Source organism: Chiloscyllium punctatum, chromosome 42, assembly GCF_047496795.1.
Source record: "Chiloscyllium punctatum isolate Juve2018m chromosome 42, sChiPun1.3, whole genome shotgun sequence".
Taxonomy (NCBI): domain Eukaryota; kingdom Metazoa; phylum Chordata; class Chondrichthyes; order Orectolobiformes; family Hemiscylliidae; genus Chiloscyllium; species Chiloscyllium punctatum.
Window position 1 is genome coordinate 28,933,484 of NC_092780.1, and position 25,935 is coordinate 28,959,418.

Here is a 25,935-nt window from a genome sequence, read left to right on the forward strand (position 1 = left end):
GAAATGAGGATAGAGTTAGCTCAAGTCAACTGTGGATTGATAATTAGGAATGGGAGTAAACAAGACTTTATAACCAATGGTTCTTAAAGGGAGTATTGCAGATCACCACTGGAAAGGAAAGTTTATTCAAATATTTAGCCAAAATTTTGTTGTTTATGATTTTGGGTCTTGTTTCAGTTTTAGTAATGTCAATGGAACATTTTGTTTTTAGGTTTGCAAATTAATTGCTAATACTGAAGCAAATTTTTCTCATAAGTCATCATAAAAATTGATATTCATAAAGTACAATGACAAATCAACATAATTTAATTTAAAAATGACCTTTATGGGTCTCAACAGAAAAACCTAAACCTAATTATCCACTACCTTTTCTGAGTTCCAGGACATGCCAGAAAGGATTTAACAAGGAGAAGGAGACTTTTTCAACCTGTAAAATTGCTTCCATTTTAAGTATGTAACCCTAATATTGAGCAGATGTCTCAATGAGAACAAACAAGAGAAGGTTGAAATTTTTTCTCCATCAAAATATATAAAAGTTCCCTCAAGCAGATAAAAAGAAAGAGTCAACATATGCCTGGTTCATAAAGAATGGACAGGAGAAACCTGTCTTCTATAGTTTATAAACAAACACTTTGATCCAACTAATCTATGCTGACCAGATATCCTAAATTAATCTAGTTCCATTTGACAGTACTTGGCCCATTTCCCTCTAAACCCTTCCTATTCATGTACCCACCCCCAGATGCCTTTTCAATGTTGTACCAGCGTCCATCACCTCCACTGGCAGCTTATTCCACACATGCACCAACTTCTGCATGAAAATGTTGCCCTTTTAAATCTTTCCCCTCTCACCTTAAATCTATGTCCTCTAGCTTTGGACTCCACTAACCTGGGGAAAAGACCTTGACTACTCACCCTATCCATGCCCCTTGAGAATTTAATAAACCACTATAAAGGTCAGCGTCAGCCTCTCACTCCAGGGAAAATGGCCTCAGCTATTCAATTGCCATTCTGTTGGACATATTCCTGGAAGTTTCATCACCTGACCATTCATTTCCAATTGTCCCACCTTCACTGATGGACCAACACACCTATTAATCAAAGTGCGCTGCCTGTCCAGGGTAATTGAAAGGTACATAAACTCTGTTACTCAATTAGATGAATTGTCAGTTCATATTATTACAGCTAGCAAACAAAATTGATCAAACACATTATTTTTAAGACTAGTATTTTCAAAGTGATTCTTCTCTTTTAGTTGTCATGGTGTCGAGAAGATTAACATTTAATTCTTCATCAGATGCCAAACTATTGTTCCTGTGGATTTTGGCACTCGAGGCTAATACCACCTGCAGAAGGAAAGTTCAGAAGGCTTTCTTACTTCGGTATTTAAATACTTACACTTTTCATCTCTACTTTTGTGAAGATCTTGTTGAGTACAAACATCCTGAAGGGAACGGTCAGGATGAGCACGAAGGGGAAAGCCAAGGCTGCAACAGACTTGTTGATTGCCCACAGAATTGCAATGCATAGAATCTGAATGAAAGTAAACAGGTGCATACGCCTGGTTCGAACCTAGAGAACAAACATTGAAATTTTGAAGTCATTTCAGGAAGAATCCAAAGCCTTTAACATTCAGTCTGTGAGAAATGATCTTGTTAAAAAAAAAAGTTACTTTCCTTTTTTGCAAGTTATTCTAGATCAGATTGTCATTGACTTTGCTGGTACCCTGGAAAGAAAGTGCAATACTCATAATGTCCTATTTTGTAAGCAATAGATGGGGCCAGCCATTCACTGCACTTGTCATTGAAAGTTCTAAGTGAGTTTGTGCTGAATATCCTGTAATTAAGAGTGATCTTGAAGCAAAAGCCTCAGAGGAGTTCTGAGATCTATGTGAAAAAGGCAAGCTTTTTTTTATAAAAATCAAGTGCTTCAGGAAGAGCATTCATTTTGAACCAGAAACAAGTTAGAATGTTTAATCTGTGCCCAATCATGTACAGAAATCAAAATAAAGAGTGAAAGGAAGATAGGATGAACAGAAACAGTGTGAAAGAAGTGACAGATAGGAAAAGTAAAAACAAATTTATTTATGTTAATTTTTAGAGATCTCAATAATTAAAATCTGAAGGAATGAAGCTTTCTATTTGTAACAGTTAATTTTCAGTTTCAAAAAGGTTGTAGGACATGAATTAAGGCCTTTTCCACACTACTAAAACATTAGTGGAATAGACAATTCCTCACTAATTCTGATGAATTTAGTGGTATCTACCCATAAGAACTGCAGCTTCAAGCTGTTCAAAGTATTTCAATACCAAGTCTCTTATTGCGATACCAGCATAATGACTAGAGAATTAGGCCAAATTAAACAACTATTTACTGACTTTGTATCTTAACTGCACATTGATGTTTGCACAAAGTTTCTGTCTACTTTACACTTGGCAGTAAGCCTTACTGTTAGATCTAAAATAATTCTGGTCCATTGTGATCAATATCTGCCTCTTCAGCAGATCACGTGTGGTGCTGGAAAAGCACGGCAGGTCAGGCAGCATCCGAGGAGCAGGAAAATTGATGTTTCAGGCAAAAACCTTCATCAGGAAGCTGAAGGAATTTTGCCTGAAACATCGATTCTCCTGCTCCTCACCTGCTGTGCTTTTCCAGCACCACACTCAACTCTAAACCCCAGCATCTGCAGTCCTCACTTTCGCCTCTTTGGTAGATCATACTGATTGAATGCAAGAACTAACCTTGCGGACATAGACGCAGTCTGGGTGGTACTTAGGTGGGACCAGGAACAGGAGTATTCGATCAAATAGCTGAATTCCATTCAAAGATGTCACTCCCATGTACAAAAAGATTCCAAACAGAACAGCAAGTGGGATCATACGCAAAACAGGTCCGATCAAAATAGACAAACCTGCAAAATTAAACCATTCAACATACTGAGAGAACATTTAATTGATTGATTTACAACCAAGTTTTATACTTGTTTGCCTAAATAGTTGATTCACAATTTGCAGTGAGTGGTCAGATGAGAGCGCTATTGGTGCAAAGTGATGGATACTATTGGTTTCTTACAGGTCTGCCAGTCAAAATAAAGTCTTTGTTATTCAGTACCTGGTCTTATACACATTGTCAGCTCATTGATGTCTGAAGACTGGCAACTTTTCCATTTTCAGAAAACTATTAATTGACCTTTTTAGAAGCTTGAAGGGGTTACAAGTGAATGTACAATGCTATTTGTGACATGTTGCCGAGTGCAAATCAAAGTAAATTCTTCATACTGTAAATTGCTTGGGACCTCTTAAGTTTGTGAAAATTATAAAAGGAATGCAAGACTTCATATTTGTTGCACAATTCAAAACAAAAGCATAACATTTCTCTGGTGCTTCAAACAACATGTGATCTTGACCCAATATCTTGTTTCTGATTTTGATGCTGTCGCTAAGTGAAAAATGGCCCCTATTTTCACCTACATAACTGTATGCTAAAGCAGTTAAGGTACTTCCCAAAAATTAGGTGACTGTGATTAGATGAGGTACTGTTGTACAATGTGCAATTATCATAGTTCCAATTGCACAACACAATACATTTTCTGTTTGCTCACAGCTACCTGACAAAACCTCTGCTCGTACTGCAATTGTCATGAATTGGAGGTATAATAGTACATATTTTGTAAAGGAAGTTAATATGGATGCAACAAATCTTAGGAATGGCTTCCAGTAGCCAATTTACCCTCCCTTATGGATTCAATAGACATTGGAACAAAGTATACTTATCTCTAGAAAAATCTCAGGACACATTGCAAATTCAATGAACATATCCAAGAGTGAATGAAAATTCACGATAATGGTTTCCCTGGAGGTGTGTGTACATCACAAAAAGCCTGAAAGATTGAGCTCCCTCTGTACTAATAGTTGAAACAGTTTAAATGGCTAATTATCTTGAATAAAAGATAACGAGTGGGACTCCACTCTAGATCTAGGCTAAACCAATACCTAATGTGGAAGCATGATACAATAGCTTGGGCATTTTAAAGTTTGGAACTCATTAAGAAATCTGGCTCTAAGTAGACATTCTGAGGAGAATTCATTATGAAAGAAAGAACCACAGCTTCTCAACAGGTAGATAAAGAAAGGTAGAGAATAGCTATACTGATCCAAGCTATCACAAACTAAAGAATTTGAATGAAAAGTCCCAGTTTCAAAATATTTACTCTGCTTTCTACCCTTGGATCTTGTTAGATCGTTTCTGCTTTTGTTTCAGATCTCCAGCATCCACAGTTCTTATTTTTATGAAGAGCTACAACCTGTACAGGTCTAAATATGAAACAAAACAACATCCACTCACTCACGAACAACAAATGTAAGCATGCACAACAAATGTTAATGTATGTATTCCAAAAATTATTAACCTTATACTGTTATTTGTCTTATAATATAAATCATCATCAATGATCCTGTGACTGATCTCTCAGGTCATAAATGCTTCTAAGCGATGTCAACTTGCAAAACAACTTACTGAGTAATGCACCTGAAAGACAGGCTTGCTGCAGTAAAGACCTAAAACAAATCCTTTGAAGAATTATCAAGAATGCAGCTGTACAACATGCACTGAGTTTAAAAAAAAAATCACTCAACACCAGATTATCGTCCAACAGCTTCCAAATAAACCTGTTGGATGATAACCTAGGGTTTAACTTTGACCACCCTAGTCCAATACCAGCTCCTCATATCACAATGTACACTGACTAATTTGTTCTTACTCACCCACTAGAATAGCAACCAGAAGTCCAGTTATTCTCTGTTCCTTTACTTCTTGAATCTGGGGTTTATCACCTGGTGCAACAGATTTGCTCATCACAGTTAAGGCATTAGCATGAGTAACTGTCCTCACGGTGGCAGCACTGAGCCAAGGGACTCCAAAAATGGCACTAATTCCTCCCATTACCACAATCAACAGCAAGTCCACATGGAATCCAGAGCCTTTCACCAGCTTACGATCTGCTTTACTAATGATAAGTCTGAAAGAGAAACAAACCAGTTGGATGGTTGCATTTTAAGAGCAATTTGGAATCACTATTCACTCAAGGAACCATTTATTTAGTGATTATAACCAGAGATAATCATTTTGAAATGGTGACCTTACTTTGTAACATATGGGGTTAATGTCTGTGCATTAGATGTGAGACTACATCATAACTGATATCAGATCACGCGGAATTGGAACCTGAGTAAAGAAGGTTATAAATGAAGGCCTACTGAACTAGTCAATGTTTATTAATATGCAGTAGTCTGGTGTCCAATTTATGCCTGTCTAAGGCTCCTCGAATCTGCTCATATTATTTATGAAAGGACAATGTGGTGTGACTATACAAGAAGATAGTAGGGAGGGTCTTCAAACTTAGACAAATTAGTAGGTTTTATAAAGAAGAGGAGAGGAAGGTCAAAAGACTTAGGGATGGATTTCCACAGCATTATCCTGGCTGGTTGAAAGGCCACCAAACGCAGCATAAAGAGAAATAAATAACACGGTAGATCAGAATGAAACAAACAGAGGTCTGTGTGATGCATGGTTATGGGGCAGTGGGGTTTACAGTGATGGAAATGTACAAAGGACTAACAAATATAAAGGAATTTAAACATAAGGATAAGCATTTTAAATTTGAATTTGGAGGGATTGAAACTAATATAGATCAATAATGAAGGGACAGGAACATAGAAACATAGAAGATAGGAGCACGAGGAGGGCATTTGGTCCTTTGAGCCTGCTCTGCCATTCATCACAATCTTGGCTGATCGAACAACTCAATATCCTAATCCTGCTTTCTCCCGATAACCTTTGGTCCCATTTGCCCCAAGTGCTATTTCTAGATGCCTCTTGAATACATCCAATGTTTTGGCATCGACTACTTCCTAAGGTAATGAATTCCACAGACTCACCACTCTTTGGGTGAAGAAATGTCTCCTCATTTCCATCCTAAATGGTCCACGCTGACCCCTGGTTCTAGCCACACCCACTATCATGAACATCCTCCCTGCATTTACCCTGTCTAGTCCTGTTAGAAATTTATAAGTCTCTATGAGATCGCCCTGTACTCATCTGAATTCCAGTGAAAAGAATCCTAACCTGATCAATCTCTCCTCATACATCAGTCCCGCCATCCCCGGAATCAGCCTGGTAAAAATTCACTGACTCCCTCAAGAGCAACAGCATCCTTCCTCAGAAAAGGAGACCAAAGCTGCACACAATATTCTAGGTGTGGCCTCACCAAGGCCGACGCAAGATGAGTGTTTAGTTCAAACCCACTGACTCCCACCCTCCCCCTGTAAAAACACGATCTCTTACTCCCAATTCCTACGCCTCCGCAGTATCTGCTCCCAGGAGGAACAATTCCACTCCTGGACATCCCAGATGGCCTCCTATTTCAAGGACCACAATTTCCCCTCCCATGTGGTCAACAATGCCCTCCAGCACATTTCCTCCATTTCCCACAGCTCTGCCCTTGAACCTTTCCAACCACAACAAAGACAGAACCCCACTGGTCCTCACCTTCTACCCCACTAATTTTCAGGTACAGCACATTATCCTCCACCATTTCTGTCACCTACAATCAGACCCTACTACCAGAGATAATTCCCCACCCCTATCAACATTTGCAGAGGCCTTTTCCCTCCATAACTCCTTTGTTAGGTCCACACCACCCACCAATCACCTCCACACCCACCACCTTCTCTTGCCACTGAAAGAAGTGTAAAACCTGTGCCCAGACCACCCTCCTTCACCTCTGTCCAAGGCCCAAAAGAATCTTTTCACATCCAGCAGAGGTTTTCCTGCACATCCAAACACCTCACCTTCTGTGTCTGTTGTTCTTGATGCAATCTCCTCTACATTGGGGAGACCAGGACTCAAACTGGCAGAATATTTCTGGGAACACGCACCAACCAATCCCATCACCCTGTGGTCGACCACTTCAACTCTCTCTCCCAGTCTCCCAAGGACATGCAAGTCCTGGGTCTCCTCCACTACCAAGTCCAAGCCAGCCAACGACTGTAGAAAGAATGCCTCATCTTCCACCTTGGGACTCTCCAACCAGATGTCATCAACATGGATTTCACCAGTTTCGTTATCTCCCCTCACCCTACCTCACCCAGATACAACTGTCCAACTCAGCATCATCCTCTTGCACTGTTCTACCTGTCCATCTTCCTTCCCACCTATCCATTCCACCCTCCCCTCTGACCTATCACTATCAACCCCCACCTGCATCTGCCTATCTCCTTCCCAGCTACCTTACCCTGCCCCCATCCTCACCTTTCTATTTATCTCTCAGCCCCCTTCCCCCACCTTCCCCCTCGTCCACATTCCTGATGAAGGGCTAATGCCCGAAATGTTGATTCTCCTGCTCGTCGGATGCTGTCTGACCTGCTGTGCTTTTCCAACACCACACTTTTGAACTCAGATCTCCAGCATCCTCACTTTCTCCTTCTCACCAAGGTTCTGTATAACTAAAACATGACATCCCTGTACTTGAAACCTCTCACAATGAAGGCCAACATACCATTTTCCTTCTTTCCGACCTGCTGCACCTGCATGCTTACCTTCAGCGACTGGTGCACAAGGACACCCAGGTCCCACTGCACACTCCCCTGTCCTGATTTACAACCATACAGGGATTAATCTGCCTTCTTGCTTTTGCTTCCAAAGTAAATAACCTCATATTTATCCAATTTATACTATATTGGTCATTGATTTGCCCACTCACCCAACCTGTTCAGATCATGCTGAAGGATCTCTGTGTCCTCGTCACAGTTCATCCTCCTACCCAACTTACTATCAACTGCAAACTTTGAGATGTTACATTTTGTTCCCTCATCCAAATGATTAATATATATTGTGAAAAGCTGGGATCCTAGCATCCATCCCTGCGGCACCCCACTAGTTACTGCCTGCCAATTTGAAAAGAACCCATTAATTCCTACTCGTCGTTTCCCCTCTGCCAACCAGTCTCCTATCCATCTCAATACACTTCCCCCAATCCCATGCACTTTAATCTTGCACAAGAATCACAACCTTTTGGGACTTTGTCAAACACTTTCTGAAAGTCCAAATATACCACATCGACTGGCTCCCCCTTGCGAATTCTACTAGTCACATCTTCATAGAATTTCAACAGATTTGTCAAGCATAATTTCCCTTTCATAAATCCATGCTGACTCTGTTTGATTCTGCCACTGTCTTCTAAATACTCCACTATAAATTCCTTGATAATGGATTAGAGAATTTTCCTCCCTACCAATATTAGGCTTACTGGTTTTTAATCCTCTGGTTTTTCTTTACCTTCCTTTTTGAATATTGAAGTAACATTGGCTACCCTCTAATTTTCAGGGATTCTTCCAGAGTCTATAGAATCCTGGAAGATGACCACCAATGCATCCATTATTTCTATAGCCACTTCCTTAAGTACTCTGGGATGTAGATTATCAGGCCTTAGGGATTTATTTGCCTTCAATCCCTTCAATTTTCCCAGCACCATTTCTCTACTAATATTGATCTTCCTCAGTTCTTCCCTCCCACTAAATCTTGCACTCTCCAACATTTCTGGTATCTGATTTGTGTCCTCTTTTGTGAAGACAGAGCCAAAGTATGTATTCAGGTGCTCAGCCATTTCTTTGTCCCCTGTTACACATTTCCCCATTTCTGTCTGTAGGGGACCTAAGTTTGTTTTCACTAATCTCTTTCTCTTCATGTACCTATAGAAACTCTTAGTGTCAGTCTTTATATTCCCTGCAAGCTTACTTTAGTACTGTATTTTCCCCTTCTTAAACAGTTCCTTGGTCCTTTTTTGTTGAATTTTAAACTGCTCCCAATTCTTAGACCTATTCTTTTTCTTGATCAATGTATATACTATCTCTTTGTAATCCATGGATTAGCCCTCTTACCCATTTTGCTTTTGTGTTAATGTTGAATTGGTGTGGACTAGGATGCAAGTAGAAGGGCTTTGGATAAATTGAAATCTGTGGGAGACTGGCCTGCTGAGCATGGGAATGGTTGAGTCTGGAGGTAGCAGATGTATAGATGAGAGAACATAAACCAGAAGTGTGACAAAGTGAAGAATTGATAAATAATGCCAGTGTTTTCAATTGTTCCAAACAATTATTAAAATAATCAATCAATAAATAAAACTAATGATCTCATCATAACTCTAATATTTTTCTGATAATTTTAGATTCAAAGATACATCCCTTTGTAGAATCATAAAATCCTTACAGTGTGGAAAGAGGCCATTCAACTGATTGAGTCTACACTGACCCTTCGAGGAGCATCCCACCCTATTCCGAAAACCTGCATTTTCCATGGTTAATTCACCTAACCTGCACTTCCTTGGACACGTTGGGACAATTTAGCATGGCCAATCCACTTAACTTGCGCATCAATGATTTTGCAGTACAAAGGAATTTGAAAGAAAAGGATAATGGACAGTGGATAATGCCATTTCTCATCCTGACTTTCAGCTGTAGTCCTTCAAACTTTGCAGGTTCTATTTTCAGACATAGCTCATTCAACATGAATGAGCGAGGGATTGAACATGACGTTGGCTTTTGAACTCAGTTTTTACTGTGAAGGAAGAAATAGAGGCTATAGAAATCAGTGAAATAAATATTGATATTTTGAATACAGGTCACATTACAGAAGAGGAATTGCTGGAGGTATTAGAAAATATAAAGGTGGATAAATCTCTGGGACCTGATCTGGGTATACCAAGAGGTTGTGGGAATTTAGTGAGGAAATTGCGAGGCCCCTTGCAGAAATATTTGTATCATCTATAAACATGGAAGGGGGGCTAGATGACTGAGGAGTGGCTTTGTTTAAGAAAGGGTGTAAGGAGAAATCTGGGAATGAGAGACCTGTGAGTCTGACATCGGTAGTGGGTAAGCTGTTGGAGAGGATTTGAAAGATCGGATTTATATGCATTAGAGAGGCAAGGAATGATTAGGGATAGTCAGCCTGGTTTTGTGCAAGGGAAATCATGTCTCACAAACTTGAATGAGTTTTTTGAGAAAATAACAAAGAAGATTGATGAGGGCAGACTGGTAGACTTTGTTTACTTGGATTTTACTAAAGGCTTTGATAAGGTTCTGCATGGTAGACTAATCAGTAAAGTTAGATCACATGGGATTTGGGGTAAGCTTGCCAATTTAGATACAAAATTGGCTTAATGGCAGGAGACAGAGAATGGTGGTGTTTTTTGGAATAGAGGGCTGTGACCAGTGGTGTTCCACATGGATCGGTGCTGGGTTCACTTTTGTTTGTCATTTATATAAATGATTTAGATGAGAATGTAGAAGGCATGTTTAGTAAGTTTGCAGATGATGCCACAATTGGTGGTATAGTGGACAGTGAGGAAGATAACAATGATATCTTGATCAATTGGGTCAATGGACTGTGGAGTGGTAGGTGAAGTTTAATTTGGATAAATGTGAGGTATTGCATTTTGGTCAAACAAACAAGGGGAGGACTTATACAATTAAAAGTAGGGCCCTGGGCAATATTGTAGAACAGAGAAACCTACTGGTTCAAGTACACAATTCTTTGAAGTTTGCATCACATTTGGACATAGTGGTTAAGAGGCATTTGGTACACTTGTCCTTATTGCTCAGACCTTTGAGTATATGAGGTGGGATAAAAGGTTGAGGTTATATAGGACATTGATGAAGCCTCTTCTGGAATACTGTGTCCAGTTCTGATTACCATGTTATAGGAAGGATATTATAAAGCTGGGGAGGGTTCAAAAAGGATTTACCAAGATGTTGCCAGGACTGGAGGGTTTGAGTTATTTGGAGAGGCTTTGATAGTTTGAGTCTTTTTCACTGGAGTGTAGGAGGTAGAGGGGTGACCTTGTAGAGGTTTGTAAAATAATGGGGGGTATAGATAAGGTGAATTGTAGGTGCCTTGGGTGGAGGAAGACCCAGAGGAATATGTTTAAGGTGAGAGGTGAAAGGTATAAAAAAGACATGAGGGGCAACATTTTACAGAGAGAGTGGTTTGTGTGTGGAATGAACTTCAAAAGGAAGTAGTGGATACAGGTACAGCCATATGTTTTAAAGACATTTGGGTAAGTACATGAATAAGAAATGTTTGGAGGCATAAGGGCCAAGTGCAGGCAGGTGGAACTAATTTAGTTTGGGATTATGGTCACCATGGACTAGTTGCACTGAAGGGTCTGTTTCTATGCTGTGTGATTCAATGACTCTATGAATATACATTTATCAATACTTCAGGACATTGAAACTGCCTTCAAAACACTTACGTTGTGATTTGAGATTCCATGAAGACAAGGATAAAAACTAACATGGCTGGAAGAGCTGCACATATCATCATCCACCAAGGAAATTGGTTAGTCAGGCTGATGACCCAACCTCTCTGGGAGGAATTTGTCACCTGAAGACCATCTGGAACATTGAGTTTCTACAATGAGAAGAATTAAATTGAGTAAATAGCTTTGTAAAATAAACAGTCATGTATATGATAACCAACATCATTGAGTGAGACAATTTTTTTGTGAGCTCAATATCAGACCTGTTCACAAGTCAATCTCATGTTTAACTACTGAGAACCAAATTACTGATTAATCCACATAAAGGCAGCTTCACTTCATATCATATGATGTTCATTTCCTCACTCTAGAGAGCCTTCCCACATTTATCCCAATTCAGCAAATATTGATCAGGTGCTTGAGTTATAAGTAGAGGTTGGATTGGCTGGGATTATTTTCCCTGGAAAGTGGGAGACTGAGGGGGTGACCTTATAGAGGCCCATAAAATAATAATTGGAATAGATAATGTAGATGGCTGACTGCCTTATTCCCATGGTAGGGGAGTCTAAAACTAGAGGGCATAGGTTAAAGGTGAGAGTGGAGAGATACAAAAGGGTCTAGAAGGACAATTTGTTTCACACAGAAGGAGGTGAGTCTCTGAAATGGGTTGCCAGAGGTAGTGGTCGAAGCAAGTACAATCTTGTCGTTTAAGAAACATTTAGACAGGTTCTTGGATGGAATAGGTATGGAAGGATATGGACTAAACATGGGCAGATGGGACTAATTTAATTATGAAAATGGCAGGGCATGGGCAAGTTAGGCCAAAGGGCCTGTTTCATTGCTGTAGACCTCTACAATTTTAACCAAAGTTTAGGATTGCCAAAATGTGCACATTTGTACTCTGGAGTGCAACTAACCAGGAATATATAACACAGCCACACGGGTGTAAAAGCTAGAAATATCCAATAACAACAGAGAATGCGGGAGATATGCAGCAGGTCTAACAGTATCTGTGGAGACAGTGTGGAGTTAGCATTTCAGGTCAATGAGCTTTTTGTCAGAACTAAAAGCAATTAGAGATGTAACACATTTTGATCAAGTACAGAAGTGCTGAAAGTAGGCAAAACAAAAGTTTAAAAGGTAAGGTGGGTAATAGGGTGGAATTCTACAATTAAAGGTCAGAGGTGTGATGGCAAAAGGTGGTGGGAATGGAACAAATAAAGAAACAGAAGATGGATCTCAAGGAGATTTAAACAGGCCAAGATAGAATTATCAGCAATGGCTGCTGTATAAAGAGAAATTAAAAGCAGGGCAACGGTTATAACCTGCAAACATTGATCTCAATATCAATACTGTAAGGCTATAAAATTTACTATTGGGAAAGACAGGTAGGTCCAGTTTTTTAAGTTTCGTGAGTTTCATTGGAACAGAATATAAACCAAGGACAGACAGGTCAAAGTGGCAGCAATAGGAGAATTTAAATGATCTGAAACTCAGGGTCACACTTTGGGAAACTGAACAGTAACTCAAGAAGAAGATCCTTATCTTTTGTTTAGGCACATAATGGCTTTCCCGATACAACAGTGACTTAATTTATTTCAGACAATACCTTTGAAGCCTCTTTATGTGTTTGGGTATTTTTGAGTGGAATTTATTGGTGATGATTCCGTGTTCCTCATTTAAACTTCCCCAATCCCAACTTTTGTTCCTTTATTTGTTCCATATCCATCTCCTTTTGGTCTTCACCATCAGCCTTTTCACAATTTAACTTTTCTACCCATGCCCATCCCAGAATCACTCCACCCCTACATTCACTGCCTCTATAATTCTTAAAGCTTGTTACAACTATAAAATTTGACAGTTCTGATGGCTTGAAACATTGGTTCTGTTTTGCTCTCTTCACAAATGCTGCAAGACTTGCAGAGAATGTCCAGGGCTTTCTGTTTCTGTTGTTACAATAGAGCACTGCTGGTCTTCCATCTGCTAGTTCAGCTGGAATAATTCGATATTTGAACCAGGGGTCCAGTGAAAGGAACGTAAGCTAACTGTAGAAAACCCACCCATCCTAATCCTATCAAAAAGCTTCTGCATACTCGGCAATAACTTCATAAAATACCACGGACCAGTCTGCTATCTGGAAGTGAATTTTGAGTCTGCCACAAAGGCAAATTCATTTCAATCTCTCACTCTAGATTAGAGTGGTGCTGGAAAAGCACAGCAGGTCAGGCAGCTGAATCATTCCTGATGAAGGGCTTTTGCCCAAAACATTGATCTTCCTGCTCCTCGGATGCTGCCTGACCCGATATGCTTTTCCAGCACCACCCTAATCTAGACTCTGATCTCCAGCATCTGCAGTGCTCACTTTTGCCCAGTTCAAACTTTCACTGTAAGCCATGTTATCTCAAAGCCAACTCGATGCCCAAAGAAATTTTGCTTACCTTCCCAGCTAAGGAAGAGTCTTAACTGACCAGACAGTCATGACTAACCATACTGACCTGTGTGTAAGTGTCTTTAATAAAGAAATCCACCAGCACCATGGCAAAGATGGCAATAGGAACACCAAAATCACCAACAATGCGACGGATCTAAAAAGAGGAGGAAATCCATTGTAAAGTTTACTATAAATTATCAAAAGCCCATTGCCCATTTGATTAACTGATGGAGCAATGAGGTGCAAATGAGAGATTTTTCTGTGAAAGTTTTCTATTGTATTATCGGGGATGCTTCTTGAATAGGAAAGTTCATACATTTGGTGGTGAGGCTATGGGTCTCATGAGATAGGTCTCAATTCATTGCAAGGTAGATATACCACATCTCAGAGTTCACAACCTTGCTACTGGAGCAGTTAGTTCATCCAATAGACAGATAGGAAGTCAAATATGACTGAGAGGATACAAACAAAGTGTTCATAAAATTCAATTACCACCAATCCTTGCTGAAGTTAGAGTGCCCCATGGACAAGGATTTCTGATTTGACTGTCAGGCAGGGCCAAGTTAGTTGCACTCTTGTTCTGAACCATGTGGTTCGTGGATTAGAACCGAAAAGTTAAGATTGACCCTCAGTACCATACTGAATGAGTGCTATGCTCTGTTGCTATTTGGATGACCATGGAGTAAAATGACAGAAAAAGAATACCTGGTCATTATCACATTACTGCTTATAGGAGTTAATTAGCCTTCCTTTCTCTCTCTTTCTCTTTTCCTTTCCCTCTCTCTTTCTTCCTGTTCATTATGAGAGTTGTGCTAAGCAATCATGACAGATGACAGACAGCAATGTGGCAATACTAAGGAAATGCATATTGTCAAGTTCAATAAGAAGGTAAACTCATCATCTAACCAAACCTTATGGCTGCTCTCTCACGAGAGAGCTATGATTGCTGGTGGTTTAACCTAAGGGTCATCACAGCTGAGGTAAGAGGAAATGTTGAGAAAGCAGATCTTTCATGGTAACTTCAGCCAGTGTAGGGTAGTTTGGGATGCCTCAGAAGTTGATTAGTTTAAGAGTATTTGGACATTCTGATTTGATTTGTAGAATTAGATTGGCTCAGCAAGGCCTGAAGGATTAGTTGAGATCAGTAGAATTTAGAATTGAGTTTGTATGGAGGCCTAATCATTTGATGTAGGTGACATAGCCTAGAGAGATTAGTCATAGAATTTTTCCAGTATGGGAAGAGGCCTTTCAGCCTATCAAGTCCATGCTGGTCATCAGACATTCATCTATTCTAATCCCATTTACCAATACTTGGACCATTGCCTTGTACACAGTGGCATTTCACATGTTTCTCTAAATTGTTCTTAAGTGTCTTGAGGGTTTCCACCTCTCTCACCTATTTATGCAGTGGGTTCTAGGTACCCAAAACTCTCTGGGTGCAAATATTTTTTCCTTAAATCCTTTCTAAACCTTAAAACTGTGCCTCCTGGTGTTGACTCCTTTGCTAAGTACCTATCTACCCTACACCTCGATCAGATTCCCTCCCTCAGCTTTGTCTGCTCTGAGGAAAACCACCTCTTTATAGGTGAATCCTGGTGCATTTCCTCTGCATCCTCTCTCATGCAATTATGTCCTTTCCATAGGGTAATGACTAGAACTGCACACAGTACTGTAGCTGGAGCCTAACTAATGTGATATACAACTTCAATCAGTGCGAGTTAAAACAAAAAATACACTCTGTGTTAGGATAAAACAATCCACTTTCATAAATCACTATCTTATAAAATATAGAGGGAATTGGTGTGGGTGGGTTCCATGTGAGGTACTTAAGACATTAACTGTACAGTATAAAACATTTATCAGTTTATCTGTAAAAAGATAACCTTTATGCACCTTAAAACATTTAATTTTTGAAAGATCAGTCTGATCATTCAGACTGATCTTGATCATATAAATAGAGTTAACTGAGCATTTCCTTAGAAATGTTTATTCTGGTCAAATAATGAAAAGTTAAATTTTTAGTAGCGTTACTTACGGTTCCTGGAAAATATTGACTGGTTTTCAACTTTCTTAGGGAAATGGCTATGAAGAAGGTTCCGAACATGAGAACAAGGGACAGCAGAGCTGTGTTGGGCTCCGGTACCTTCCCAATTTGTGTGCCATTCACTGGGGTCGTATTGTAAGTACGAAGCAAAGGGTGCGCCTTAAAAATCTGTTTAATAATAAAACCGCAATGAGTGAAGAAAACCTCTTGCCATTAAATGTATCCTTTTTTTCTGAATAAAAAATATGACATCTTTCAGGAACTTTTCTGGCCAATCTTTGAAGAAAGAATGTGTGAGTAAGTCAGCAGGGAGAGTTTTAATGATCATTGCAACTTAATATCTCATTCCTTTAAATAGAAGCCTAGACTGACATCAAGAGAGACAATCAAAACCAAAAATCAGTTGATTTTTTTTACTACTCACAGGGCCTACACAGCAATGCCATCATATTCTGTGTAGAATAAGACTGCAAGGACATCCATTAAAGTGACTTGGCTTGCGCAAGTAATTCTACCAGACTTCTCCAGCACTTCAATGGCTAATTCATATGTAACGATGAAAAATGTTCTGTACAGATTTGGTTTACCAGTCCTCAATGATTAGAAACTGAATCTCAATATTGACTGGGTGGGAATTGGATGGTTGGGACAGAGGAGAGTGATTAACTGTCATGCCATTGGTATTGTGAGATTTTAATTTTAACTTTCAAAAGCAGCAGACAGTCACAGCTATAAGGAGAGTAATATAGAACAGTATTATACACATTTTAGAGTCTCTTAGTGTCCTGACTGTTCTGCCCACTAGCTTGGCTCAACAGGAGAGGCAAATACCAGCTTAGCCTTGATGAGGTAATTCAAGGTGAATCTACATCTATTTAAAACAGGATCTTTCTTAGCTACTCAGAAGAGCAGGTTCAAATTCTAATCTGTGGGATTTGTAAAGGTGTGGCCAAATGAGTTGCCATGGGTAGTTCTGACAACGACCAGCTACTGCCAGACAGGCAAAGTTAAATTCATCCCGAAATATTTTATAAAACAATATGAAGACATATTAAGACTATTGGACCATACCACCATAAGATATTGGAACAGAATTTAGAAATTTGGCCCATCAAGTTTGCTCCACCATGGTTGATATATCTCTCAAACTCATTCCCCTGCTTTCTCCCCATAATCCTTGATCCCCTTACCAATCAAGAACCTAACTATCTCTGTTTTAAGTATATTCAGTTGTTTGACCTCCGCAGCCTTCTGCGGAATTGAGTTCCACAGATTAACCACCCTCTGGTGGAAGAAATTCCTCCTCATCTCAGTTCTAAAGGGTCATCCCTCACTTTGAGACTCTACCCTCAAGTTCTAGTCTCTCTTTCTCGTGAAAACATCTTCTCCACATCCACTGTTGCCTGGCCTTTCATTATTCTGTAAGTTTCAATAAAGTACCCCTCATCATTCCAAACCCCATCAAGTATAGACCCAGAGGCACCAACTGCTCCTTATATGACAAACTATCCATCTCATGTATCATACTTATAAGCTGAAAATGTGTTGCTGGAAAAGCGCAGCAGGTCAGGCAGTATCCAAGGAGCAGGAGAATTGACGTTTCGGGCATGAGCCCTTCTTCAGGAATGAGGAGAGTGTGCCGAGCAGGCTAAGATAAAAGGTAGGAAGGAGGGACTTGGAGGAGGGGCGTTGGAAATGCGATAGGTGGAAGGAGGTTCAGGTGAGGGTGATAGGCCGGAGTGGGGGTGGGGGCGGAGAGGTCAGGAAGAAGATTACAGGTTAGGAAGGTGGTGCTAAGTTCGAGGGTTGGGACTGAGACAAGGTGGGGAAATGAGGAAACTGGAGAAATCTGAGTTCATCCCTTGTGGTTGGAGGGTTCCTAGGCGAAAGATGAGACGCTTTTCCTCCAGCCGTTGTGTTGCTATGGTATGGCGATGGAGGAGTCCAAGGACCTGCATGTCCTTGGTGGAGTGGGAGGGGGAGTTGAAGTGTTGAGCCACAGGGTGGTTGGGTTGGTTGGTCCGGGTGTCCCAGAGGTGTTCTCTGAAACGTTCCGCAAGTAGGCGTCTCCCCAATATAGAGGAGGCCACATCGGGTGCAGCGGATGCAGTAAATGATGTGTGTGGAGGTGCAGGTGAATTTGTGGCAGATATGGAAGGATCCGTTGGGGCCTTGGAGGGAAGTAAGGGGGGAGGTGTGGGCGCAAGTTTTGCATTTCTTGCGGTTGCAGGGGAAGGTGTCGGGAGTGGAGGTTGGGTTGGTGGGGGATGTGGACCTGACAAGGGACTCACGGAGGGAGTGGTCTTTTCGGGCATCTTCTCCACTTCCCACTCCTCCGCCCTTGAGCCCCACCCCTCCAATCACCACCAGGACAGAACCCCACTGGTCCTCACCTACCAGCCCACCAACTTCCATATACAGCGTATCATCCTTCGTCATTTCCGCCATCTCCAAACGGACCCCACCACCAGGGATATATTTCACTCCCCTCCCCTATCAGCCTTCCGAAAAGACAACCTCAGCAATACATCTTGGTCTTGTATTTCACCCCTCTTAAAATGAATGCTAACACTCCATTTGCCTTCCTAATTGCCAATTAAACCTGCATATTAACCTTAAGAGAATCCTGAACTAGGACTCCCAAGTCCTTTCGTGTTTCAGAATTCCAAAGCCTATCCCCATTTAGAAAACTATCTATGCCTCTATCTTCCTGCCAAATTGTATAAAGTATTAAAAATGAAAGAAAGATGAATTGCTCTTTAGCTTCATCATATCTCCATTCTTATTTAGTCAGATTATCCTTAATTGATTCTACTCATTCATGAGATTGCTATCTGTTTTGTAGGAGGTGTACTTATCTAGGCAAGGGGAGATTTTTCCACCACTTTCCAGACTAGTGCCTTCTGGAATATGTTTTGGGGAATTAGGAAGTGAATTATTTACCACAGACTTCCCACCCTTTGTCCTCCTCTTGTAGCTGCAGTATTTAGATAGTTGCAGTCTCTTGATCAAGCAAAAAGTGCCTGTGGTAAAATGGATACCCTCCCCCTATAGCTAATAAGCTGCAAGCATGGGTTTGCTGACTGGGCAGACTGCATGGTGACACACGTCCCATGTTAACTTCAGCAGCAGTGGGTTAAGGTCCCTGATTGACAATTAAAGTGTCTCAAGTGGCAGTGGGGTAAGAAGCTTGACTATGGACCCTCTAAACTCAAACTGAAATCTGGTGGAGCTGAGAAGGTATCAGAGTTCAGGTTTCATAACCCCACAGGATTAATTGGCCATTCTGCCTCCAGAATGACCACTTACCAGAGTGCAGACTCATTTACTCAGTTCCTTCCCCTTTCATAGTTTGATTAGTTTATACATACCTTGAATAATTTGTTGAAAGTTTCATAGATGAAAATGAGGGAGATTAAGATGGAGAAAATTTCCTGTGTGAATCGGGAGATGAATCGTACCAGGAAACTGCCTTCAAAGGCAACAAGAAGTATCACGATGAGAATCAGCCAGAATCCAATCCACACTCGACCAGTCAGATAACTATAGTTCATTGTCGTAGAAAACTAGAAGACAAGCATGTAGAGTGAAGATCTGAGTGTAATACATTCTCTGACAAAATAACAACTACTTCTGACACAAAAGCTTTGTGATTAAGCATCATTCAGTGTAACACATACGATCTGAGAATTTTAATTTTAGTACCATTTGCTCAGTTTAAGAGTTAAGGTACAACTGTACTCATCATTTGGCTGTGAACCATCTTCATATTTATCCACATTCTGATGGTTTGAGACTTACATTATCCACTTGAATAGTTGGGACTTGATACGAATGAGCATTTGGAAGAAGCATGTGCGTGCATTCTTTTAACATGGAGTGGCCATTGTACACCAACTGCTACACAGTCCTGATGGTTCAAGGTCTCAGTGCATTGGCAGGGATGATCAAGATGATCAGAGACCAGGCTCCACTGTATGGAAGCGGATTAATGCACGCATGTTGTTGCCTCAAACACCACCCCAAATGCCTACCCTCACCATCCTAGGACCTGTAGCCCTGCTTGCTTCTGGGTTGGCATTAGTTTAGAGAGGTTGGTCCACATCAATCAAGGTGAACAGGGATTCACTGTGGAAGTCTGCATGCTTCTCAAATGGTTAACCAGGTTCTCCAAAGCCCCTTGTGGAAATCATGATTTAAGCTCTAGGTCCCACTCCCCTCCCTGTTTTAATTGACATGCTTGTTTGCATACAAGGCATAGCAACTGTCTGACAGATGGCGAGTTTCCATTTTAACCTTCAGGCACACCCCGTGTGTAAACCCCTGATTGTGCAAGTGTGCGGCTCAGAATAAGACTTAAAGCTTAAGGTGAACAGTTGGAATTTTAAGAATATATTCTTGGAGTGTGTGTCCAGATACAAACATTGGACTTTTGCATAAGGGTAATCTATCTGCAGGCCAAAGAGAATTCTTTTTATTTGGTTCACCACATTTCTAATGCTGTCAAGCGAGTAAAGCACTTCTGATGGTTATCTAATCAATTCAGTTTATAAATAGTTAATGGGCATGATTGTGCACTGCATGCTTTCCAGTCAGCTGGTGTGTTGGTTCAACATAGCTGCAACATGATTAAAAATTTGCTCCTAACTTTACAAAGATAAGAAACTTGAGACTTACACGATAATAAGCTTCTTCAAACACTAAGAGAGGACCCGAAAAACCCAATACAAGTAAGGGTTGAGCACCAATCAGACAGAAAATAACTCCTTGAATGGCTGTTGAGATGATCAGCTCAGAAACACCCATGCTACCATTTGTCTTCTCCTCTGGTAACAAGAGTAAGAACAGTTAGGCACAGCAACATTGAGACAATGAATCAGCCAGCAAGAAACAACACAAGTTTGACATCCATATCATATGAAGTTAGAAAATATGGGATTCAGAGTGAGCTTGCCAATTGGATACAAAATTGACTTAAGGTCAAGAGATAGCGGGTGATGGTAATAAGTTATTTTTCAGATTGAAGGCCTGTTACCAGCGGTGTTCCACATGGATCGATGCTGGGTCCACTTTTGTTTGTCATTTATATAAATGATTTCGATGAGAATATGGAAGGCATGTTTAGTAAGTTTGCACATAGCACCAAAATTGGTGTTATAGTGGATGGTGAAAAAGGTTATCTAAGGTTACAAAGAGAAGAGAAATGGGCTGAGGAGTTGCAGATGGAGTTTAATTTGGATAAATGCAAGGTATTGCATTTTGGTAAAATAAACAAGGACAGGACTTATACAATTATAAGTAGGGGCCTGGGCGGTTTTGTAGAACAGAGAGACCAAGCTATTCAGCAACATAATTCTTTGAATTTTGCATGACTTTTGGACAGAATGGTTAAGAAAGCATTTGGTACAACTGTCTTCATTGCTCAGACCTTTGAGTATATGAGTTGGGACGTCATGTTAAGGTTGTACAGGACCTTGGTGAGATCTCTTCTGGAGTACTGTGTCTAATTTTGGTCAAGCTGTTATAGGAAGGATATTATTAAACTGGAGGGGTTCAGAAAAGATTTACCAGGTTTTTTGCTGGGAATGGAAGGTTTGAGTTATAGGGGGAGGCTGGATAGGCTGGGACATTTTTCACTGGAGTGCAGGAGGTTGAGGGGTAACTATACAGATGTTTATAGAATCATGAGGGGTGTGGATAAGGTGAATGGCAGGTGTTTTTTTCCCTTTGGGTAGAGGATTTCATAATAGTGAGGCATATTTTGAAGATGAAAGGAGAAAGCTTTAAAAAACACATGAGCGGCAATTTTTTTATCCAGGAAGTGGTCCATGTATGGAAAGAAATTCCAGAGGAAGTGATGGATGGGGATACAGTTACAACATTTAAAAGAAATTTAGGTAAGTACATGAATAGGAAATGTTTGGGGAGATATGGGCCAAGTGCAGGCAAGATTAGTTGGGGATTATAGTCAGCATGGATTGGTTGGATCAAACAGTCTGTTTCCATGCTGTATGACTCTATCTATCATAGAATCATAAAGTGCCTACAGCTAGGAAGGAGGTCATTCAACCCAAGTCCACATCAACCTTCTGAAGAGCATCCCACCCAGACCCAGCCCCCTACCATATCCTGTAACCCTACATTTCTCATGGCTAATCCACCTAGCCTGCACATCTTTAAACACTGCAGACAATTTCTGCATGGACAATTCGCCTAACCTGCATATATTTGGACTGTGGGAGGAAACCGGAGCACCGAAAGGAAACCCATGCAGAGACAGGCAGAACATGCAAACTCCGCACTCAATCACCTGGGTCTGTGGTGCTGTGAGGCAACAGTGCTGACCACTGAGCCACCATGCAGTTAAGTCTAATGTATAATTTTTGACCTAAAGATGGAACAGAAGTCCGATTCATCTTATTCAGATTTCAGACTATTAAGATTTGGACAATAATTCTTGCATTTTTAGTAAGAAGTTGATCAATTTAAATTGTTAATTTTTAGCACCTGTGGTCATATCTCGATTAACTTGAACAAATAATTGGTGAAGAAATAAAACTACAAATTCACACTATTTCATGAGAGTTTGTGCTTCTGGACATATTTAGTTATGCTCCATCTGTCTATGTTTCACTTAAGACTGTGACAGTTTTTGTCAAGTGCTTCAATAAATTGAGAAACCAAGGTAAACAGCTGAAGTCCATAATGCAGAGACATGGAAACAAAGTCTTGTAAAGTCATATACATCAATAGGTAGTAATGTGTTGATGTCATGTTGTAATGGAGTCAGGAAGGATCGAGGTTAATGATGAAGAAAAGGAGATAGCTTATCATGCAATCATTTTCAGGACTAAGAATTTGAGAGGGACCTGCAAAAGAGCTTCATAGATACAGAATTCAAGTCCTTGACACATTTGGATATTATAGAGAAGTAAAATAGGTTAAGGGAAAAACAAAAAAAAGCATGAAATCTTGCATCTTAGAAGAATGAGATATTGTTGCATTCACCTTTGGCATCAGAGTTACTGTCCTTACAGTAATCCGGGACAGATATTTTAACATTTAGTAATGCTTTAAATTGTATTCTATTCTGCAATGCTATACTCCTTTGCTTCAAGAGATTCTGGGTATTCATTTCTCAATTTGAGGCTCTGATCTCAGCTGTGTTTGGCTCTTCTGCTCTGTTTAAACCTAGGCTGCATTCATCATCATCATTCTGACAGCTATTGATGACAGTGGCTGATGTGCATAGTTACTCAATCCTTCATCATTAAAGCAGTTACCAGTTGAAGACATCCACATCAGATTCTTTAGGTAAGACACTTTCAATAAACATACATTTCTTCTATGATTTAATATTTATTTGCAGAATTCCTGAAGGGACAGAGAGTAATTCTCTCAATGATTTCATACCTAGAAGACCACCAAAGGTGATTGCAGGGGTCAAAGCTGCAAAATAAATGAAAATAATGGCAGCCAGACACTGAGCATTCAGGGCATCCCTGATGTCACTCAGGTATTTGGGATAGCGTCGCTTGATATCCCGGATTACTCCTCCAAACGGTTTCCTAGTTCTTCTGAGAGGATCGTCGTCATCACTTGGCTTTGGTCTTGCAGCTGTAATGACAGATATGTTTATGTTAGAAAGGTTAGACGTAATTCCAAAATTAACCTGCTTCCCATTAGCCATTTTCACAAGGTCTTTGGGTGGATGTTTCTTGGATAATTATTCATATTATCCTGTAATATATTTAATAAGATCTTTAATTCTGTCTATGCTATCTGATGTTGTCGACCACATACTTCACTTTGCTTCACCATTCAATGGCATTTCACACAATTTATTACACATATTTCTCCAATAGTGATTGCTGTTCTGTCTCCCTCACCATCCGCAGTTTCTGGCACTGACTGCTAACTGCTCCACATTGTTTTACGCACTTTGTGGCACTGACAGAATCTTGTACATCTCAGACTGAGCTCAATCCATTCAAGCTCATATTTTCCTACATTGCTTCCTGCCATTTTAATTTTCATAATTCACTCGCCATGCTGCTCAATATCCACAGCATTTGATGTTCATGTTGTTTGGGATCTGCATTGACTATTACTCACATTGTCTGATATCCACAATGACTGCTGACCAAACTCACTTACACTGTCTTCACAGCTGTACCAACCATCCATACCACTCCGATGATAGCATTGAACTGTGGTCTCTAATCCTGGAAGTCATTTCATGCAACTTCTGTTCTCATGCATAAAGCTGCTTTGAGCTCCTGCGCTGATTTTATACTACTGCATTGATCCTTAACCTGATCTCGTCATGGGTCTGCTCCTGGGCCTGGCCAGGCTGGCCATTAACCGGTCCAGGCAGCGAGCTGTGGAGGTGGTCATTATAGCCGACTGCCTGCCCCTCTTCCGCAGTTATGTTTGGGCCCAGGTGTCCCTGGAGAAGGAGCATACGATGTCCCCCAATAGCCTTGACCCCTTTAGGGAGGGGTGGACACTGTGGGAATGGACTGCTTTATTTCTCCCTCCAATTCTGTTTGTATTTAGTCCCTACCATCCCCTTCACTTTTTTCAAGTAAACATTGCTCACTCCGGGCTTTACTTGTCATTGGTTCCTTGACCAGGCGGATGTCTTTCCTGATGGCGGAATATTACTAAAATTCTTTACACTTGATGTTTTCACTGTGTCTTGCACCTGCACACACATAACATGGATGCTGGGGACTATGAGTAGTCGGTAGTGTCGGGGTATTTAAAGAAAGAAAGAGAGAAATAAAAAAGAAAAAAAAAACTTTATCTGTCTGGAAACAGTAATGTAGAGATTAAACATCTCTTTCAAAGTGCTAAAAAGTGATTTCATGTAATCAGAATGGCAAAGCTGTATTCTAAAATAGTGCTGTTCAAAGTGAGTAAACATTGGCCACAATCTCAGCCAAATTTAAAATTGAAATTTGTTCTGAAACACCACGCAATCACACAGAGCATGCAAATAACAGCAAACAGTAAAAGACCCACTGGAAGTACAGCCTGACCCAAACAACTGCAATACCTTGTGCATCTTAATCTAACCAACTTCCAGTGAAGTTACCATGTCTCTCAGTCACTGGTTCATTTCTCATCTACTTGTATGGAGGTTTTCACTCATGATGCAATGCAAAATATAGGTCTATCCAAAATGTAACTGCTATCTTCAGAATACATTTTGTACATTATCACAGTAAAATCCACCATCTCATAGAATTCGTACAGTGTGAAAGCAGGACATTCAGCCCTTCGAGTCCACACTGACCCTCTGCGGAGCATCCTACCCAGACCCATCCCATCCCTGTAACTCTGCATTTCCCATGGCTAATCCACCTAGTCTGCACATCCCTGGACACTATGGGCAATTTAAATATGGCCAATCCACCTAACGTGCACATTTTTGGACTGTGGAAGGAAACCCACCCAGACGTGGAGGGGAACATGCAAGCTCCATGCAGATAATCGCTCAAGGATGAATCGAACCCAGGACTGTCACACAACGAGGCAGCAGTGACACCCCAATCTGGTTTCAATCGATTCTATCAGGAACCATAACTCTTTCCAACAATAATTTTATTGATATATTGACTCTCTCACTGTTTACCAATATTCAATCAAATCTACAGAGTTGGAGAGGAGGAAGACATAAATGTCCAGAATTCTGAGCAAAGATTTTCCTTTCAGGAGGAATATCCAATGGTAAGACCTCTTACCTACAATCAATTTTAGTTTATATAAGGACACTACATGAGATGATTTATGATCCAGAAACCTTGGAAATGCAGATGCTGCATGATGGTGTTCCATGTTATCAGGGATAAGGGCTCTCAATTATGTGCTGTTTTTACAAGAGAGGATTAAAGTGCGATACAAACATATAAAAAAAGATCATTGGTTAGAGTATGAGGAAGCTGCTTTCTCTATTAAAAGTGTCACAATCCAGAGGACACAAATTTATGATAATTGGCTAATCTATCAAAAGGGGAGATGAAGATTGTTATTCTAGCTGGAGTGCACTGTCTAAAAGGATGGTGAAGCAAATTCAACAGCATCACCCAAATGAAAATTAAAGATAAACCTAAAAAGGGGAAAGAAAATAAGGTTGAAGGGAAA

General features: G+C 40.4%; 1 protein-coding gene across 6 annotated transcripts in view; it reads right to left on the bottom strand.

Annotated features, from left to right (window-relative positions):
• LOC140465853 (anion exchange protein 2-like) overlaps positions 1 to 25,935 on the bottom strand; it is an 89,472-nt gene that overhangs the window by 3,840 nt on the left and 59,697 nt on the right. For all 6 annotated transcript variants that reach the window (XM_072561708.1, XM_072561706.1, XM_072561705.1 and 3 more), the window contains 9 exons: positions 23,200 to 23,403; positions 20,464 to 20,612; positions 19,158 to 19,352; positions 15,778 to 15,954; positions 13,807 to 13,896; positions 11,306 to 11,463; positions 4,764 to 5,017; positions 2,742 to 2,911; positions 1,399 to 1,572 (listed from right to left, as the gene is read on the bottom strand). In XM_072561708.1, coding sequence (XP_072417809.1) covers positions 1,399 to 1,572; positions 2,742 to 2,911; positions 4,764 to 5,017; positions 11,306 to 11,463; positions 13,807 to 13,896; positions 15,778 to 15,954; positions 19,158 to 19,352; positions 20,464 to 20,612; positions 23,200 to 23,403 — 1,571 coding nt within the window. The remainder of the gene's footprint in view (positions 1 to 1,398; positions 1,573 to 2,741; positions 2,912 to 4,763; positions 5,018 to 11,305; positions 11,464 to 13,806; positions 13,897 to 15,777; positions 15,955 to 19,157; positions 19,353 to 20,463; positions 20,613 to 23,199; positions 23,404 to 25,935) is intronic.